At 38.1% G+C, this 20,280-nt stretch overlaps 2 protein-coding genes across 6 annotated transcripts in view; one reads left to right on the top strand and one right to left on the bottom strand.

Annotated features, from left to right (window-relative positions):
• The window catches only part of RAD50 (RAD50 double strand break repair protein), a 103,537-nt gene extending 94,507 nt beyond the window's left edge, over positions 1-9,030 (bottom strand). For all 4 annotated transcript variants that reach the window (XR_008993395.1, XR_008993396.1, XM_036919200.2 and 1 more), the window contains exons 1-2: positions 8,607-9,030; positions 6,135-6,218 (exon numbers count right to left, since the gene is read on the bottom strand). Coding sequence is in view for 2 of the 4 variants with exons in the window: in XM_036919200.2 (XP_036775095.2) it covers positions 6,135-6,218; positions 8,607-8,735 (213 nt within the window). In the remaining 2 variants the exon portion in view is untranslated. The remainder of the gene's footprint in view (positions 1-6,134; positions 6,219-8,606) is intronic.
• Positions 9,031-9,160: 130 nt separating this feature from the next.
• On the top strand, positions 9,161-19,763 carry IL5 (interleukin 5). Of its 2 annotated transcripts, XM_036919203.2 has the most exons (5): positions 9,161-9,269; positions 17,900-17,979; positions 18,183-18,215; positions 19,048-19,176; positions 19,284-19,763. In XM_036919203.2, exons 1-5 carry the CDS (start codon positions 9,260-9,262, stop codon positions 19,380-19,382), a joined length of 351 nt encoding a protein of 116 aa, XP_036775098.1. In that variant the 5' UTR covers positions 9,161-9,259; the 3' UTR covers positions 19,383-19,763. The 2 variants fall into 2 exon arrangements, with proteins under 2 accessions (XP_036775098.1, XP_036775097.1); XM_036919202.2 differs by lacking the exon at positions 9,161-9,269 and having other exon boundaries at positions 17,836-17,979.
• The last annotated feature ends 517 nt before the right edge of the window (positions 19,764-20,280 follow it).

Here is a 20,280-nt window from a genome sequence, read left to right as displayed (position 1 = left end):
GAAGTCAGAGCACAAACAGAATGGGACAACATCCATGTGAGGAAACCGTCATGAGGGGTTAGAGCCCAAGGAGGGTGAGAAGGATTTGCACATGGGAATGGAGTCAGTCCAGTGTGAGATAGTGAAGCCCCAGTGCAGTGATGGGAGATTCATTACATACAAAGGGTATTGTTCAAATAAATATATTAAGAATACAGTCAGTTCCTTGCTTCTCATTCCCTTCACTGTGTATTACTAGGCAAACCCCCAACCTTGTGCCTGCCTACCCAATGAACAGCTGAACAACACTAAAGAAACACAACCATGATGACTGGCACCCTATAAATTTTCACCCACAAACCTCAAGTGACCCCATGACATTGTCATATAACCCTACAACACTTCCCTAATCAACTTACTCTCTGAGGTAGAAACTACTTTACACTTTTTCTAGCCCTCTATCAACCCCTTCTCCCACCATCAGCCAATAATTTCACTTCCTTTTTCCTCTGAGAATATAGAAACAATAAAAATAAAACTTATTCTCTCACCACTAAATTTACCAATTACATATTCTGCCATACTCTTATAACACATAAACAGGGCATGCTTTTTAACTCTTTCAGTATATGGAGCCTATCTCTTCTTGCCTACTCAAGGATTTTGCTCCACAATTATCCTTGCTCTTGAATCAACTCTGCCCTCTCTCCAAGGTCATTCCTATCAGTCTGTAAATGCTTTATCCCATTGTAGGGATAATGGAATTTCCTATGGCCAGGATCCTCACCTGCCCAATTACTTGCCCACTGCATACATGCAATGCTCGCAAGTGCATGCTTGCACACATATTGGCAGTGAGCTACTACTGACTCTATATAAGGAGCTCTGCCCAGTGATCTGGGACTACGAGACATTGGAGAGGTCCAGAGGCGGAGATCTACTTGCTGCATGCAGACTGACCCTGAGGCGGATGGGATTCTAGCACTTGACCTGCCACCACAAGAATAAAGCTGGGTATAAACCCTTTAACCCATAACATTCTGTTGTCATTTTTCAGTCTCACCAAGTCCAGAGTGACTAGCCTGTTGCTGAAACCCTCATGCGAGATACCCACATATATATTTATATGCTTTATCTCATACTTAGCCCACAGTGTTTAAATAATGTTTAAAAAAAACAATGTATGGGAGCAATGTGAGATAAGAAAAACTGAGGAAATCAGCATCCGGGTCATTTACAGTATCAGCAGAAGCAAGACAAAACTGATGAGTTGTGGACAACAGAGAAAAACGCTTCTGAGGGTTCAGGTCGACTGAGGCAATGCAAGTAAAGTCAGAGGAAGAATGGGAAGGACTGAAGTAGCCTGAAATTTTAAAGAGGTAGGGGAGAAAGGGGGAACATTAGGCAAATGGAACAACATGAAAATTAAAATTCCTAAGATAGAAACAACTATCTAAGATAGGTAACAAAGATCGGTGAGGAGCAGCAGAGAAACTCAGGTGTTTAAGTCAAGGTAAATACTATTAGATATAGGGACAAATTAAAACAGGGAAAAGGAAAGACAAAAGCTGAAGATACAAGAGGGTGGGGGGAACTGAAATGATGAGAACATAGCAGACTGGGAAAACTAAGGGGATGTGGACCATAAGATGAAGGGAATGTCTCCAACCACAGAAGGAGGCGTGAGCAACTCAGGAAAAAGTTAATGGACAAAACACTGTGGGTGGGAGCTTAAACCTGGGAAATGAGAGCAGCCTAAAAGTGGGTAGTAAATGAAGAGAGCTAAACCACGAATGTGAGAACTGCAGGGAGGACATGAGCAGACAGCTCAGAAAAACAGCTCTACATGAATGAAACCATTTGAAGGGGGGAGTGGGTGATAGACTGAGAGAGATACTAGATCATCAACCAACATGGAAACATCCAGAAAAAACTGAAAACAAAACAAGGATAACCAACAAAACTCTCTTGATCCTGCAAACCTTTTTAGCAACTGTCTTCTTTCTCCACTTACAGCAAATTCATAACAATTCTGTTTCACTTCCTTACCTCCTGTTTTCTCAGATTACTCCAAGTGGTTTTGTCAAGATCACCAATGGTTTCTACACAGCCAAACCTTCCTCTTAACTGAGCTATCAACATATTTGACACAGTTGATGACACCTTCCTTCTTGTAATACTTTATTCACTTGTCCTCCCAGACACCACTTTCCCAGTTTTCATCTTACTAACTGTTCTTTTAGCATCTTTTGTTGGCCCCTCTTTCACCTACTTCTAAATGTTAATGTGCTTTAGGTTCAGGTCTTGGATCTGTTTCCCATATTCACACATATATTTGCATCTACACAATTCCATCAGGCTTTAAAACTAACTATATATATAACTAACTGTATTTTCCTTTCTCGAGCTTGAACCTCTCCCCCAGACATATTTCTATTTGTATTTTCCTTTCTCGAGCTTGAACCTCTCCCCCAGACATATTTCTATTTGCCTACTGGACACATCTCCTTTGGATATTGAACATGCATCCCAAATTTACATACTTAAACCAGAGCCACCCAAGTCCCCTTTTCCTGATTTTCCTAATTACAGTAAAGACAACACTACTTTATCTAGTTGCTCAAATCAATAAACTTGGAGTTATGCTTGATGCTCCTACTTCTCTTATACACCATTATCTAAATCACTAGCTAATCTGTTGGTTTTAAAATACATCTTAAATCCAAGCTTTTCTCATAATTTCTACCTCCACCCTTCTATCCTTGCCAGTTACACGTAGTCTTGTCTGAGCAACCAGACTGATTGCTTTAAAATATAGATCATGCCCTTTTCCTGCTTAAAAATTTCCAGTAGATTCCTACTTGAATAACAATAGAACTCAAGGGCCTACAGGAACTAGTCCCTTCTATCTCTCTGACTTAATTTTCTACCATTTTTCCCCCCATCACTTTGCTGCTCTTTGTAATTCTTTGGACACACCAAGCATGCTCCCACCTCAGGAACTCTGCACTTAGTATTAAAACTGACTGGAATGCTCTTGCTCCAGATTCTGAAGGACCCACTCCCTCATTGAATGATTAAATGTTTAAAATATAATTCACTGCTGTGTGAAAAAGAGAGAACTTCAAGAATGAGGGCAGGAAAACAAGTTTGGAGACTACTAGAATAGTTGAAAAGGAACAGGATGGTAGCTCAAACCAGGAAAGGAGCAATGAAGATGGAATGAAGGGAAAAATTCTGGACATGTTTGAAAAGAGTAGCTAATAATTACTTAAGAATTGGGAACAGAGTGAGATGAAGGAATCAAAGGATGAAACTAAGGTTTTGGCATGAACATATGTGTGGAAAATGACATCACTTATTCAACTGGAGAGTATTGAGGTAGTAACAGCCTTGGGGATGTACGAGGGGGATGAGGAAGACAGAGGACCATGAGTTCTGTTTTGAACATTTTTTTTGAGATGCCCATTAAATATATGAACAGCTGGACCTATATGTCTAGAATTTAGGAAAGAAATTTGGGCTAAATATATAAACTTGGGAGTCATCAACATGTAATCAGTACTTAAAGCCAAGAGACTATGAATAAGATCACCCAAGAAGAGTCAAGCAAAAGCAGACTAAGCAAAGGAGACTAAGGTATGGCCAGTGAGAAAGGAGGTATGATATTATGGTGTCATAGAAGCAGAGAGCAATGTTTTCTGAAAAGGGAAAAACCAACTGTAAGGTTGGAGGCACTGGAGGGAGGGGTGAGCACGTCAGACACTGATGACGCGCCAAAGTCCCCGTCTGCTGCCCCCTCCCAACCTGAAAAATGTGCCTTAGGCTAGCTAATCCTCGCGCCGCTGTAAATCTAAGCTCTGCTTCCCCCTACCTTCTTTAAAAACTCGCTGCCTGCCCTGCTGAGGGTGACTTCCCCAGCCTGTGACTAGCCAGACCGGGGAACATCGCCTGGGATTGCGCTCAAATAAACTGCCTGGCCCTTCGTTGCCTCTTGTCGCCTGCTTATTTTGGTTAGAATTTATCCTACACCAACTACATCAAATCTGCAGAGAAGTTACTGAGAATTATTAGAAAATGACCTCTTTATCTGGCAACAAAGAGATTACTGGTGACCTTACAAGAGCAATTTTAGTGCGGAAAAAGAAGAAAATCTGAACAGAGTTGGCTGAGGTGAAAATGAGAGAAAAGGAGGTGAAGGCCATGAGTATGTAAAACTCCTGTGAGTTTTGCTATAAACTGAGACAAAGAAGGAGTAGCCAGAGGGTGATCTGCAGTAAGGAAGTTTTTTGTTTGTAGATGGAACCTACCCAGAAACTTGTTTATATGCTAATGTGAATGATCCTACAAAGAGGGGGAAACTGTTAATGCAGCAGCAAGAAGGAACAAGCAAAAAAGCTAATGCTGGAATTTATAAAGGGGACTGACTGGATCCAGTCTCCAAGAGGAGTTGGTTGATTTTTAGGTAAAACAATAAACAATTTACCCTTAATACAGGAAAGAAAACATAGTATGGGTACATATGCAGGGTAGTTTGGTTGATATTATGACTGGAAAATGAGGGACCTGTTTCCTCAATAAAATACAAGGCAAGGTCATCAACTGAGCAGAGATTATAGGTTTAAAGAGAGAGAAGGTGTGACAGTCATTGTAAAGAGAGCTCAATAAATGTACTAAAAGATTTTACTATTTCTAAGAGGAAAATAAATACTTTCATAATTACAGAATTTTTTTTAGTCACATAAAAGTAGAAGCAACTTAAATGACCATCAATAGAGGGTCAGTTAAATTAACTACAGAATATAAACTCAATGGACTACTAGTTATTAAAAACAATGAAGGTATATAAATAAATAAATATATATATATATATATATATATATATATATATATATAAAAGCATATCTGCAGTATGTCACTGAGTATTTGATTTGTACAATGGCATAATAAAATTCTTTTGATGTGTTAAAATATTTATGTGAGTGTACACACACAGGTATGTTTTTATGAACACAGAAAAAACCCTGGAAAACATATACAACAAATTCTGGGGGGACACGGGGAATAATTCGGAGAGGCACATGATACCACTGTATATACATATCTGAAACAAGAAAACCTACAGGCCGAAATATGTACAGGATTCCCCCACTATCCAAAGTAGAGCATTCTTATAAAAACCTTTGTAAACTAAAATGGAGTAAATCAAATAAGCAATTACTATTTATTTACATGGAAAACTTTTTGAGCTTTCCCAGATCCAAAAAATCATCTTAGTTTTGTCTGATAATTGAGGGCACATCTTGCTAACAGTTGCACACAGAAGTCAAGATAAAGCACAGATGCTCATAAACACAGTTCAGAGCTGTGGCTGCTTTTCTGTTTAGATGCTGAGTGTGGTTCCCGGGAAGGAGCGTGGCAGTGCTACTCTTGTTGCTCAGGGTGCGTGCTGCCTCTACAACAGCTTCTATAAAATAAATGCTGAAGGTGCTATTTTCACTTTTCACTTTTTTTGGTAAAAGCAAAAATCCTCTTTGGAATTCTCAGCGAAAACAGGTACTGACACAGGTCTTTCATAAAAGCAAAGTAGTGCAATTGGAACTTTCAAACAGTGGGCAATACCTGTATACAACATTCTATGCCCTTTGCACAAACTAAGAGTATAAATACCGTGATTCAGAGATTCCCACAAAAAGATTTAAATCATGGAACATTTTAATGAAAAACTAAAACCCATATAAACATTGAGAAAATCATGCAATTATTAAAACTGTTCATAAAAGGTTACATTTTAAGTAGGAAATATTTGATGTACAAAAAAGCATAAAGATTAAAAGAAGCACCCTTGTACTAAACACCCAGATTAAGAATTTAATACAGTTTTATATGATATGGGACTTTATGATAATATTAAATGGGGAAGAAACCACAGGATACAAAATTAGAGTATGACTTCAGTTATGTAAGACAATACAAAAATACATGAAAATGTCCAATGGTTGTCACTGGGTGCTAAGACTGTGTGGGTGACCATTCACATTTCTTTATACTTTTCCAACGTTTTTGGAAATGCTTTATACTTTGCCAGGTTTTCTATAGTAAATTATTGTCACTTTTATGATTATAAAAATACAAAGTTTTACTAGTACCATTACCTTAGGATCGTGAACAAATGTGTTTCCTTTGGTTCCAGGAGGGAAATCTCCAGTACAAACATATTTCAGACATTCAATGATGGTCTAAAGAAACAGAAAATTATATTATTTAGTTGTAGGAGAACTGCAGAGGTTTACCATGAAATGTTAATTCATTTAAAAAATACTGTTTACTGTAGATGAATGGATAAAGAAGATGTGGTACATATACACAATGGAATATTATTCAGCCATAAGAAGAAAACAAATCCTACCATTTGTAACAACGTGGATGGAGCTAGAGGGTATTATGCTCAGTGAAATAAGCCAGGCAGAGAAAGACAAATACCAAATGATTTCACTCATATGTGGAGTAAAAGAACAAAGAAAAACTGAAGGAACAAAACAGCAGCAGAATCACAGAACCCAAGAATGGACTAACAGTTACCAAAGGGAAAGGGACTGGGGAAAATGGGAGGGAAGGGAGGCATAAGGGTGGGTTAAAAGAAAGGGGGTATTAAGATTAGCATGTATAATGTGGTGGGGGAATGCGGAGGGCTCTGCAACACAGAGAAGACAAGTAGTGATTCTACAACATCTTACTACGCTGATGGACAGTGACTGATGGGGTTTGTGGGGGGGACTTGGTGAAGGGGGGACCCTAGTAAACAATGTTCTTCATGTAATTGTAGATTAATGATAACAAAATAATAAAATAAAATACTGTTTACCATACAGACTGTAAAAGAAACCATCAGATAAAATTTGACATTATAAAATCTGTACTATTAAAGGATAATTTGTTGTAAGTTCATAGAAAAGCTACATAATTTAAAAAGTGGACTAGAATTAATTATAATTTATTTTTAAAATCTCTATTTTCAATTAAAACCCCTAAACTAAGTTAATAACAACAATGGCTAATGTAAAATATGGTTACCATTGTTGGTAACACTGTATTGTATAACTGAAATTTGCTCACACATTTTAAATGTTTTCACACACATAAAAGATAAATTTGTGAGCTTATGGGTGTGTTACCTAGATGGGGGAATGCTTTTATAATAACCACGATGTATACTTCAAATATCTTACAATTGTATGTTAATTAAATACTTCAATAAAGCTTACTTTTAAAAAGTTAAAAAATTAGCAAAAAACACTAATGTATCTTACTACACTGGTGGACAGTGACTGTAATGGGGTATGTGGTGGGGACTTGAAAATGGGGAGAATCTAGTAACCACAATGTTGCTCATGTAACTGTATATTAATGATAGCAAAATAAAAAATTTAGTTTAATTTAAAAAAACAATGTTAATGTGCCTATCTTACTATGTGCCAGGTATTGTATTAATCACTTTTACATATATTAAAGTTAATTTTCAAATTAGTCCTAAGGTGTAGAAACTATTTTTACCTCCACTTTATAAATGAGAATGCTAAGACGAAAGCACTTAGGTAACTTGCCCGGTCACACAGCTAACAAATGGTGAAGCAAAAAATTCAGGCAGATAGCACTAAAAAAAAATGATACTGGTCTCCCAGTAGGGCACTTAATACATGCTAGGTACAGAATAGGCATTCAATAAATTACATTTTTTCATTAACAAATAAAAGTAGACAAGGATCTAGCATTCAACTCGCAACGTTAAACCTTATCTCTTTCTCTACCGTTTTCATTTAATTTACTCTTCTCCCTGTTACACTGGTATCATTGCATTGCTTTTTCTCAATCTCTTTCAGACTAGACAGCCTCTTTGCTGCTATGCTTTTCCTGTAATTGCGTATCATTTCAAGGCTCAAGTTTCTAAATAATATTCTTAGGGTTTTAAAAAGTCACGATAACTATATTGTGCTCCAATTTTTTATCTTGTCTAGGTAAGGGCATCCTAACAACAAAAGTTTTCCAATTTAAGCCCCACCCAACAGTTTCATTTGAAAATTAAGTCCCATTTTAATAATTACTTAAAAATGATAAATTATTTCCCATTTATTATGCTTGGACAGTCGACATACTCAGAACCCTTCTTAGACTAAAGACTAAAGTCATGTTTATACTTAACAACTTTTATAGAAATTCCTGTATTGGACAACTACGAGGAAGTGAACGCTATGCTTTGGGAGCAAGAACATTAAAAGAAAACATCAACGCAGACAAAAAGGCTTCTTGTAGGAAGGACCTGAGCACCCTCCGCATACGCATTGGTAGCTCTTGGAATTCTTAGGGAAATCGTATTCCACCGGACAGGTATGGATACCCTTCCGAGGCTGAAAACTGGTCGACGTCTAAAGTCACTGTGACCTGAAGGTCACACCGAGCCATGCCCCGGGGCTGGGGAGCCACCCGGAGGCCCATGCACTTCCTGGGGTCCTAAAAGCCATAGAGACGCCTCTCGTCCTAACCAGCGTTCTGAACTCCCCAGATGTGTTATTCTCCAGATTCGTAATATGTGGCGACCCGGAAACTGAAGGCGGCTACTCAGGACTTACCGTCTTCCCCGCCCCATTGGGTCCAACCAAAATTGTGAGAGGACTGAAAAAAGTGATAATTTGCTTATCTTTGTCCTCTATGCCAAAACTCCGCACGCCCAGAATGCTCATCTTTTCGATCCGGGACATATTTGCAAATGTTTTTTTTCTCAACACCAGGGACCCAGAACCCGAGGCCCAGCAAGGTTTAGCAGCGCAAGGCGAGCGCGGGACGTGAGGACCCGCGGGTCTCGCGGTCGGGAGTCTCCAGGTGGGAGCGAAGGCTCTGGCTGTAACCCTTCCTCCTACACCAACTTCCTTCCCGGCTGGCGGGCGAGAGCGGGGGTGGGGACCGGCCCGGGGCTGCCCGGGGAACGCCGACCGCGGCACCCCGCGCCCGCGCACACTCACAGATTCCCGCCTCGGCGGCCCCGCGGGTCAAGTGGGCCACTACGGCCCGCGCGCGCTTACGCCATAGGCCCGGGGCACGCCGGGAAAGCGGAGACTCGCGGTGCGCGCGCATCTCCGGCTTCCGGGAGCAGTATCACCCGAGACTGTTGGGTAGCGGGCCCTGTTGGGGGTCGGGCGGCGCCGAGAGGAACGAATTGCAGTAAGGGATTACAAAGAATTGTGACGGACAGCGATTCTCAGAGTGGCAACTCGGGACTCCTGGAATGGAGGGGGGTGCGGTATCCGCTGATGTCAAAACTACTTTCGAACAATACTAATACATTATTTGCCTTTTTCACTTTTAATCGTTCCCTAAGGTAGTGTTTTCTAGTGGTCACATGTGTGATGACGGCGTCTCAGTGACGGCTAATGGATGTATGCTTGTGTATTTTTAAAAATCTGTTTTAATTTCTAATTGAGTATATATTGAGTTATAATTCAAATGAAAGCTCTTTTGGGGGTCCTCAACAATTTTTAAGACTGTAGAGAGGTATTTAGGACCAAAAGTTTAGGAGCTGCTCTTATAAAACTATAAAATGTTATGCAAATATGTGAAGGAAATCCACTCCTATAAGTACTACCACAATATAGGAATAGATATCTTTAAAATAACAAAGATTCAGTTATGCAAGATAGAGACCTACGGTACACCATGGTGTCTATAGTTAATACTATATTATGTACTTAAAATTTTCCTAAACGGTAGATCTTGTTGAGACCGGGATCGTGGGTGTAGTCAGAGTAGGGTGAGGGCCTCCGGAAAAAGCAAGGCAGGATATTTGCAGTCAGAGCAATGTAACTACATGCAAGGAAACCCCCTGCCAAAACATTCAGCTATAGAGTCATTCTTCAGTGAGATCAATTAATATTCCCCAGATAAAGAAGAGTAGCACATGTTTTTATTATGCTAATCATTTGTAATCATGTGTAAGATTCACTTTAGCTTGCTAAAAGACCCAAGCCTATGTGCTGTCTTCCCTCCTTCAGATCTGATGAGGTGATTTTGCAAACTGGGCAACTAATTTAGCAAGCCCAGGCATAAACAACATAGTAAAAGGCAAGAAGGATTCCACCTTAAAGATAAGATTGCATTTTAATACCCAAGAAGTTAAGAAGTTAGAAATTTTTAACTTAACTCTTTAGCAAACAATACCTCAGCCCACCTTGAGGGCTGGGCAGGTGGCCTTGTTTGATATGCTCCCAGACCAGGATGCTGGTATCTCAGGGAGAAATCATTAGAGCAGGAAGTTGCATGTGTTAAGTTAATTCTAAATATTTAGGAACCACTTAATAAGTCCACACCCCTAAGCTTTTTTCATGTTCACCAAAATCCTCAACTGTCTATAAAACCCCTAGACAATGCACCACCCTGGACTCTTTTGTCCCCTCCTGGCGCAAGCTGGGATCTCTGTCCTTTCACTTTATCTCTAAATAAAAGCCTGTACCTTACTCCCCTACCTTGAGTGTTTATGAAGCTCATTCTTCGGCTTCGTGAACAAGAACCCCGTTATCATTGTGTTCTTACCACACACACCCAAAAGTAATAAAAACGGTAAGAGGAAACTTGGAGGCGATGGAATATGCAATGGCACTGATTGTGGTCATGGTTTCACTGGTGTGTACTCACCTCCAAAGTAATCAGGTTCTAAACTTCAAGTACATACAGCTTTCTGTATGTTAAGAAAAAGTAAAACAAGGAAAAGAGAAATTACCGAAAATTACTTAAAATACCGCTTTTTGGACACCAACTTAATATCACAAGGACCTACACGAAAAATTACAAACAATAGTGGAAGACATTAAAATCAAAACAAAACTTTGGATTACTGAGGTAGAAAAATGTAGGAAATGCCCTCCAGTCACACAATACCAAGATATCATTTACAGAATTTAATACCTAAACTAAAATTCACATGTCAAAGGATGCAAGTGGAGGAGACTAGTGAGTAGTCTCTGCTGTACCAAGTAAGAAACATGAAAGTGTCAGTTTACAATACATTTTAAAAATTACCAATGGAACAAAACAGATTGAAATTATACAGTAAGACCTTATGTGACAAACCAAATATTTTAAAAATTAAAGCCCATTTTTTAAAGTCAGGTTTATTAAAGCATAATTTACAAACATAAAATTAACCCTTTTCCAGGGTACAGTTCAATGAGTTTCGATAAATGTAAACAAGTATGTAACCACCAAGACCATTTTTTTCCCACCACCACCGTTTAAATAAATGCCTGGGTACTTGATTATCAGTAGGAAGACAAAAACAAATCCATACCTTATTTCACCCAACACTTAAATTCTAGGTGGATGAAGACCTAGATATTTCTGAAAGCAATAAAAGAAAAGCACAGAAATGTAATTACCCTTCTTTTAAAGGAGATTTTTATGACTCAAAGTAGCATAAGAAATTAGCAATGACTGGGACAACCAGACATAAGTCTCCTGCTGTGATGTTAACACGAAGTACCCAGCATTTCTCTCTTATTCAGTTTACTTTAAAAAAAAGTTTAATCTGAATCTAATCACACCTTTGGATTTAAATTCCAGTTAACAGGAATTCATGATTAAGATAATAGCACCACAAGAAAGGAAAAGGCAAATCTGGAAGGTGGGATGTGTCAACAAGACATTGACCCAAGTTCTCAGATGAGTGTCAGTAAAACAAGGACTGTTGTAGAGTTTAAAAAACTTGGTTTAAAAAAAGGACTGTTGCAAATTAGGAGGTTTGAGTTTCATGTCACCTAGATGCAACACATAGTCTTAGATTGGATCCCAGTTTGGACATAGCGATGTGAAGGGAATTTTGTTTACAGATGGGGAAATTTGAATGAAGCCTGGAAACTAAATGCTAAAAAAGTAATTGTTAATTTTGTTATATTAGATGTGTAATATTTAAGAAAATGATCCTTTTTTTAGAAACGTATGGAAGTGTTAAGAGAGTGTCATGCTTTGTGTAATTTACTTCAGAATACTTCAGAAAAAAAATAGTAAGTTGAAGGGAAAAATGGACATGACAGGATAGCCAGATTCCATTACAAAAATGTTCAACTTTATTACAATAGGAAATTAAAAACTAAGATAATGATTCAAGGAAGGATGTAGAAAAGATTTCCAATAAAAATTATTAATCCCTATAATAAAATAGGACTATACCAGCAAATTAGTCAAGATCCCATTTCTCAGTAAATCATTAATGAAAGTGTTTGGTTTCACTTAAAACTACCATGACATACTATCTTATACTTACTAGTGAATCTCTTTATCCTTATAATACTTTCTAAGTTCTACCTTTTTCTGATATTGATATCAGTACATCAGCTTTCTTTTGATAAATATTTGTCCAGTGCATCTTTCTATCCCTTGATTTTCAACCTTTTAATGTCATTTTGTGTGAAACGTCTCTCTTTAAAATAGCTGTTAAATGATTTTTGACATAATTTTATAGTATCTGCCTCTTAATAAGTGACTTTAATCTGTTTTCACCATTGTAATTTCTGATAATTTGGGTGTATTTCTCATATCTTTTCCTTTGCTTCTTTTTCTCCTTTTCTGGTTTCAAGATTGATGTAAGTTTCTTTATTCTCTTGTTTATTCTGGTGATTTGGAAGTTGCACATTCTATTTCTGTTCTTTTAGTGGTTACTCTTAAATTTTTCAAGTGCTTATTTTGAAGTCTAGAGTGAGTATATTTAGCATCTTCCAAACAGTATAAGTACCATAAAATGCACTGACTGATCACTACTTCCATCTCCCACATTATCATGCTTAGTATTTTTGTTCCTCTTTGTCTTGAAATCCCTAAATAAGTTATTTTTTAAACCAGCATGACTTATTTAGATTTACCAACATATTTATCAGCCTCTTTGATTTCCACTGCTTCTTGCATTACATCTTCCTTCCTTCAGGGTTCATTTCACTCTTTACGTTAGCAAAACTATTAAACCATGATGCCAAAGAACCTTCAGGGAAAGACATCTATCCCATAGTGCTGATGTTAGCATTAAAATCATTTTTGTGAAAGTAATTTATAAATTGTACATTATAAAAATATAAATTAATTTTATGCATTTAATATTAGAATAAGGAAATACTTTTTAAGTTATATGCATTTTAAGAAATTATGCAAAATTTTAAAAATTATACAAAGCTTTCTGGTAGCATTGTTTATTATTGTGGAATACTAGAAACAACTCAAATGGTGGAGTAGCCTGCGGTACATCAATTTCATCAAATTCATCAAATTCAAATAGCAGGTAACCTTTAAAATAGTAAATACGTGAACAAGTACTAATAAGCAAAAAAGATAAACACAAATCATATTCATGATTACTCTATAAAGCTGTCTATATTAATAAAGATTGGAAGAGGTCATCAAAAATGGGTAGTTGCTATGCAAAGGGGAAGAAATTCTGTTTATTTTCCTACAATGTTATTTATTCAATAAAAAGAATTATTTTAAAGCTATGCTTGAGGATTGAAAGGATGGAGGTAAGAATAGAGTCAGGAGAAGAAAGAGATGCTATCATTTTACATTTAGTCACTGAAAAAAATTTGTGGCATTTGCCCAGTTGATTGATTAGAATCAGTTCACAGAAAAGTCATTTGACCTTAAAAGACTACACAGTAAAAACCACAGTTATCAGTTTTAAAAAATATGTTGCCTATTTGGAAGCCATTAATACAGATAAAGATTTTAGGGCAAAAGGATGGATGTTACCCACTGATCCAACTTTTCAACACTATTCAAGGTCTTTTTTCTAAATTACATAATTAATAATTCTTAACAATTCATATGTCAATTGCTAATTTCTTTCTATTCTCCTAAAATAAGGTAGATTTTTTAAAATGCTGTGGTAGTTCACATTGGCTTGTTGTCTGTAGCTGAGCCTTAAAGCTTTGCTCTCTCTCTTCCAGGAGTCCTGCTAAAGTTGTTTCTCTTACTTTGGGCTCCGAAGAAACCTCAGGGCCTAGGTTTGCACAGTATTCACATTAATTTGTTCAACTAATACAACCAAGTACCTGCTTCTTCATTCAGTTATTTATTCAACAAACATTTAGTGCCTATAGTAAGCTAGTCCTTGAGGATAAAGAGGTCGATTAAATAAAGCCCTCATTCTCAAGGAGCTCCCAGTCTAGTGGTGAAGTGGAAAGTTCCCAAAGTGCATGACATTTATGGGCTACAAAGTCTTTTTAATAATAACAGTAAAAACAAGTGTTAACTTTCAATTTGCAATCTTATTTTAAATGAACTTTTCATTTTAAATAGTACCAGATTTGCAGGAAAGTTGCCTGAAAATCATGGAGAGTTCCTATGCACCCTGCCCCCAGTGTCCACTATTCACGTTACTCTGGTATGTTCGTCACAACTGAGGAAACAACATGGGCTCGCTATTAGACTCCATGGTTTTTTGTGGGTTTCCTTAATTTTACCCATTGTCACTTTCCTACTCCTGGATTTCATCCAGGACACCACATTGCAATTAGTCGTATCTTCTTAGATTCTACTGGGCTATGACAGTTTCTCAGACTCTGCTTGTTTTTGGCTACTTTGACAGTTTTAAGGAGTCCTGGTTAGGTATTTTGTCCTTTCATTGGGATATGTGTGATATTTTTCTCATGGTTAGAGGTTTGGGTTTGGGAGAGGAAGGGCACAGAAAAAAAATGCCATTCTCATCACGTCATATTAGGGATACATGCTATTAAAATGACTTACCATTGTTGAGGCTAGCTAGGATCACCTGGCTGAGGTTTGTCAGTTTTCTCCATTGCAAAGTTACTCTTCTATTAATCACCTTTCCATATTTTACTCTTTAAAATGAAGTAACCTAAGGGAGATTATGTTCCACTTCCTTAAGTATGCAATATCTACATGAATTACTTGGAATTCTTCTACAAAAGAGATGAAAATCATCAACTTTTTTTTGGAGTTTTGCATTACTAAAGCTCTTTCAAGAACATTATTTTATAGTTTCTGTCCTGAGAGAGTTTGTAATCAGATTTGAGAGATCAACCACAGAGGAAAGGTTAATGACTTAAGACGTTATAAGAAATACAATTTTGTGCACCCACATTCATAGGTGGCATTATTCACAAGAGCCAAAAGATGGAAGCAACCCAGATGTCCCTTGACAGATTAGCTTTAAGCAAAATGTGGTATATTCATACAATGGAATATTACTCCACTTTAAAAAGGAAAGAAATTCTGTCACATGCTACAACATGGAAGAACCTCCAAGAAGCTATATTAAGTGAAATAAGCCGGTCACAAAAAGACAAATGCCATATGACTCCATTTATATGAGTTACCTAGAATAGTCAAATTCAGAGACAAAGTAGATGTGTGGTTGCCAGGGGCTATGTTGAGGGGGCAATGAAGAGTTGTTTAACAGGTACAGAATTTCAGTTTTGCAAGGTGAAAAGAATTCCAGGGAAGGATTACACAACAATGTGAATGTGCTTATCACTACTGAACCAGACACTTAAAAATGGTTAGGATGTTAAGTTTTATGTGTATTTTGCCATAATTAAAAGAAAATTTCTTCAAGAAATACAGTTTTGAATAGGAGGGATTCTTTTATAGCCAGCCCTCCAACAGGGACCCTCAGTTCTGCCATAAACCACGGGCTGCAAAATGACCCCCAATTATGGTTTTTTAAAAAATGAATTGTCAGCATTTGAAAATCAGGAGACTATACATAATAATCAGGATTCCTGGCTTCTTTGGATAATTGGATGATCTGGCAACATAAGCCCAAGTATGTCACATGGTGACAATCAGCTGGAGCTGAGCAGCAGCTGACAATTTGGCATATGTCATGCATGCTGCAGCTTACTGTAGCCCCATCACATCTGTTGTATTACACCTTGCACATTTCATTCATTTTCATAGCCCGCCAATATGACTCCCCTAAAAATAGTGAATGATTGGTGAGTTTTCTCCTGCTTAGTGAAAGCTAGCACAGTGGTATCTATCCTCCATCAGCTAGATAACCTCTAATAGCCCTATCATAGAGAAAAATTAATAGAGAAGAGTTAAAAACTCAGAACCTTGTGTAGTTAAGGTACTAAAATAACCCGTCACTTGCCAGTTCCTCTGAAATCTTCATCTAAGTCCACATTTCCTTACTGTAGCCCAAAGGGGTCCAAGGAGAACCAGAGTAAATACTCTCATATGAAATCCTCTAGGGAGAGGAGGCACCTGCCAGAAGTCAGTTCTGGCTTGAAAGCACCATTTTAGGGGCATCTTGATCTAAGTCTACTGTGATTCCTATCTCACCCCTGAACTCACCCAGTATCTCTCTTGCAGTCTCAAGGAAAAGGTCTTCAAGGGTTCAAATCATGTCTAACTAAGAGTCCAAAACCCCAGCACAAACAAAACCAGACATGGTACAGGAAGACTGCCACTGGAGCCCTCCACTACACATATGAACTCTATCCAGCTTTGGAAAATAGGTCTGGGTAGCAATCTGTGTTTGGGACTGCTAAAGATAGTCCCAAAATCAGGCTTCCAGGCCATCAGTAGGTCAGAATCATTTTGGGATGCTCACTGAACCCTCTTAAGGACAATGATTTACACCTCCGTTATGTGTGCTCAGGCCAGGAAAACAAGAAGTGTGTGGTCTGGAAGGGGCTTTATTTGCCCCTTCCGGGGATTACAGGTCTGAGTCTAAGGAGCACAAAGGCTGATTGCCCTGATCACACATATTCATACATGGCCCACCCAGGGTGCAAAAGGAACCCTCACCTTTATGGGACATAAAGGAGAGGCCATGCCCATATGTCACATGGCTATGATGATATTTATTGGTTGTCTTCCTAACAACCGTGTCCCTCTTCCTACTACCTGGGCCACAAATTCCTCAGGTTTGCAATTCCAGTGGCATGAAAGCCACTTTCAGCTACAAGGACAGCCCATCCCAAACCGCTTGCCACAGTTCAAGGATGAACATGTGATCTCTTGTCACAAGGAAGCTGAATGCTAAGATTTTTGATTGGGTGCACAAGTTGCTTTCTGCTGCTCATGAATAGGATATATACAGATCCAGGAGTTTTGGCATCATCTTGGGAGCACAGTGGGAGAGCTGCCTGGGAATGGAGCCAGGGCGGAGTCCCTGAGGCAAGCAAGACACAAAGGAGCTACCACATCGGACCATTTGGTTACATGAGCTAATAAATTCCCTTTCTGACTTCAGCCAGTTTGGGTTAGGTTTTTGTCTCTGGCAACAGGAAAGGATCCTAACCAAGCCCCCAGGGAACACACTGACTTTGCTAAGTTTTGAAGGCCTTTGTTCTAATCACCATCTTCTCAGCAGTCTTTCCAGTTCCTCTTACGACAGATCAACCTAGCTACAACCATGATAGAATTCAGTTGACCTGAAAAAAAATTCCAAATATTTATGTATTTTTGAATAAAATTCTATTTAGTAGTTTCCATTATGCTTCTCCTTCCTGCACACATCTTTTAAGAGGATATTCAGTCTTCTGATTTTAAGAAATGCAAATGTGGGCAGTGTGGGGCAATGACATATCAACCCCAAGATTTTCTTTTGTAACAGAAAATGTTTTTAAAGGGGGGGAAAAAAGGTATTTTTATAATTATTAAAAGATAAAGTAAAATTATTTTTTTAAGCTACAAGGCATTGGAAATATTTAGTTTTATGATATGCCATTGTTAGGCATCTCTATCTGATTGTTAGAAATTATTCATTTCCTCAAAGGGAGAGAATATATTGGTTGGGGATACAATCTTGCTCTATGCATTTTCTTTGCCCAAGGCAAAACTGAACATTTCAGAGCCATGAGAATGCTTCTGCATTTGTGTTTTCTAACTTTTGCAGCGGCCTCTATTTGTGCTATTGCAGGAGAAAGTCCCATGAATAGACTTGTGGCAGAAACCTTGACATTGCTCTCTACTCATCGAACTCTGCTTATAGGCGACGGGGTAATTTTCTTTTTGATTTCTGCAGTCTTTGAAGTGCATAGGCAATCATTGGTGGTGGTTAAGTTTAAAGATCTGTTATTAATAATGAAATTTGACAGTGTTAGTAATACATAACTGACAACCTCTCTCATTAGCAAACCTTACATTAAAAGTTAGGAATCTGAGAGTGCCTTACAAATTAATGTATTTCCTTTCCTTTTCAGAATCTGATGATTCCTACTCCTGAACATCAAAATGTAAGTTAAATTATGATTTGATAAAAGCGTGCATAGATAAGTAAATTTTGTATTTTAACCCGTAAAGCATTAGTTATCATTGGAACTATGCAATTTTCTCTGTTTCATTTTTATGTCTGTGGCTGTGAATGTATGTACTTATAATATTAGGAATGACTACAACAAGTAGAATCTATTAAACAAGTGGAGCAGGCCCTTGGTGATGTCAGTTCTTAATCTCAAAGAGCCTCATGTCAGACATTCTTTCTAGAAGAATTCCACACTGAGTGAGAGAGATGCCTCCTAGTCTCCACCCAATTCTGATGATCTATGGCTTTCCTTACATTAATGTCTCTCTGAAAGTATTAGCAACTTAGAGTCATAGTTTTAAAATCATGGTCAGTAGAAATTAAAATATACAATGAATGCCCTATATTGATGGTCATTTCCACATATTTAAAGGATTATGACTACATAATGGAATTGTATACATCTGGAGTATGTCATGGTCATTAAAATATAAAATAATGTGATTTCAATAGTCTAAATAGATAAAGTTACCAGCTAGAACTATATAAAAAAACTGTGATACAAGGTCAATCAGTAGTGTAAACATTTTATTTTTGGTTAAGTACTTAATTTATACCATTTGTACATCTCCTCAGTAATTACCTAAACTTCCTCTACTTTCTACTATCTCAGTAAGAGGCGGTTTGCCACCTGGAAAAAGAACAAGTTAAAAACTCTTTGAAGAAGGAAACTCATGTATACAACAAAACAAAGTCTACCTTTTTGGACCAAATCTTTATACTTTGTGTTGATTATTTCTCTTTTTAAAATCTTCCTCATTTAGCACCAACTGTGCATTGATGAAGTGTTTCGGGGAATAGACACATTGAAGAATCAAACTGCACAAGGAGATGCTGTGGAAAAATTATTCCAAAACTTGTCTTTAATAAAAGAATACATTGAGCTCCAAAAAGTAAGTTAAAGACATTTAGTGTAAACTTAAGTATGTTTGTCTGGCTGTGAATCTTTTTACAGGAATCGACAGGCTCCTACAATATCTGTTGTCTGTTGTTTTCACAGAACAAGTGTGGAGGAGAAAGATGGAGAGTAAAACAATTCCTAGACTACCTGCAAGTGTTCCTTGGGGTAATAAATACTGAGTGGATAACAGAAAGTTGAGACTAAATTGGCTTATTGGAGTGAAAGATTTTGGAGGAGAAGAAGGATGTTTTATTGCAGTGAGATTTAGGGCCAACCAAGAGTGGGGCCTAATAATTAAACTCAGTGTAATTAAACTTAAGGGGCAAAGTAAACATTCCAGGCATACTGATACTTTACCACCTCACATGGGCAGAAGGCATAGAAATAAATATTTGAGATATATCTCAGAGATCAGAATCAATGAAGTATATTCCTCCAGCATGCTCCAGACAAAATAAATATGTACTTTTCTTTTAATTCATGTAACATTCTGTAAAATGTCCACTAATATTATTTATGAAATGATTAAGAATTTGGTAAATTAATATTTATTTCATGTTAGGCTATGTTCCAATAAAACAAAAATAGACAACTCTGATTCAGTTTGTTGCGGCCTCTGCCTTACGCTTGAAGTGAGCCCCGTCTGAGAACGTGCTGAGTTAGGGGAGGTGTGCGTCTGTGCTGGCTGAGCATGCCCATCACTCTGGCAACAGAAGCCACGGGGTTGCTGGGCATATCGCTGTGGAAGTGATCCAGGAGGTGGGCAGGGGCTCAGCCTGGCTGACTCCCCATGGTATACCCAACACCTAGGATGCTTAATGGCTTGTGAAGGGTAAATGGAAGAAAGGAAGACAGGAGGGAAGGATGGAGGGAGCGAGGGAGGGAGGGGAGGAAGGGGGGAGTCTTGAGAACTGGCCATACAATTAAAATGAGTTTCAAGAGTTTCAAGTCTCCTCCTGGGAGGAGGGCAATGAAGGAATCTGTAACTAGGTCTCTTCCCAGCCTCTGAGAAGCATGCAGCCGACCAATCCCACTGCCGCTTCGGGGAAGGAGCCAAGAACCTTCCTTGCGGAGCCAGAGCACCCTGGCCTGGGCG

The sequence above is a fragment of the Manis pentadactyla genome, chromosome 13 (assembly GCF_030020395.1).
Source record: "Manis pentadactyla isolate mManPen7 chromosome 13, mManPen7.hap1, whole genome shotgun sequence".
Lineage (NCBI taxonomy): Eukaryota > Metazoa > Chordata > Mammalia > Pholidota > Manidae > Manis > Manis pentadactyla.
The sequence above is the reverse complement of the archived record's forward strand: the minus strand, read 5'-3'. Positions and strand labels throughout refer to the sequence as shown.

Excerpts from the sequence above, each read along its gene's own strand:
- IL5 (XM_036919202.2), top strand. The coding sequence starts at position 17,836 with ATGAGAATGCTTCTGCATTTGTGTTTTCTAACTTTTGCAGCGGCCTCT. Across the intron at positions 17,980-18,182 it reads CTCTGCTTATAGGCGACGGG|AATCTGATGATTCCTACTCC; the intron begins GTAATTTTCTTT and ends TTTCCTTTTCAG. Across the intron at positions 18,216-19,047 it reads CTACTCCTGAACATCAAAAT|CACCAACTGTGCATTGATGA; the intron begins GTAAGTTAAATT and ends TTCCTCATTTAG.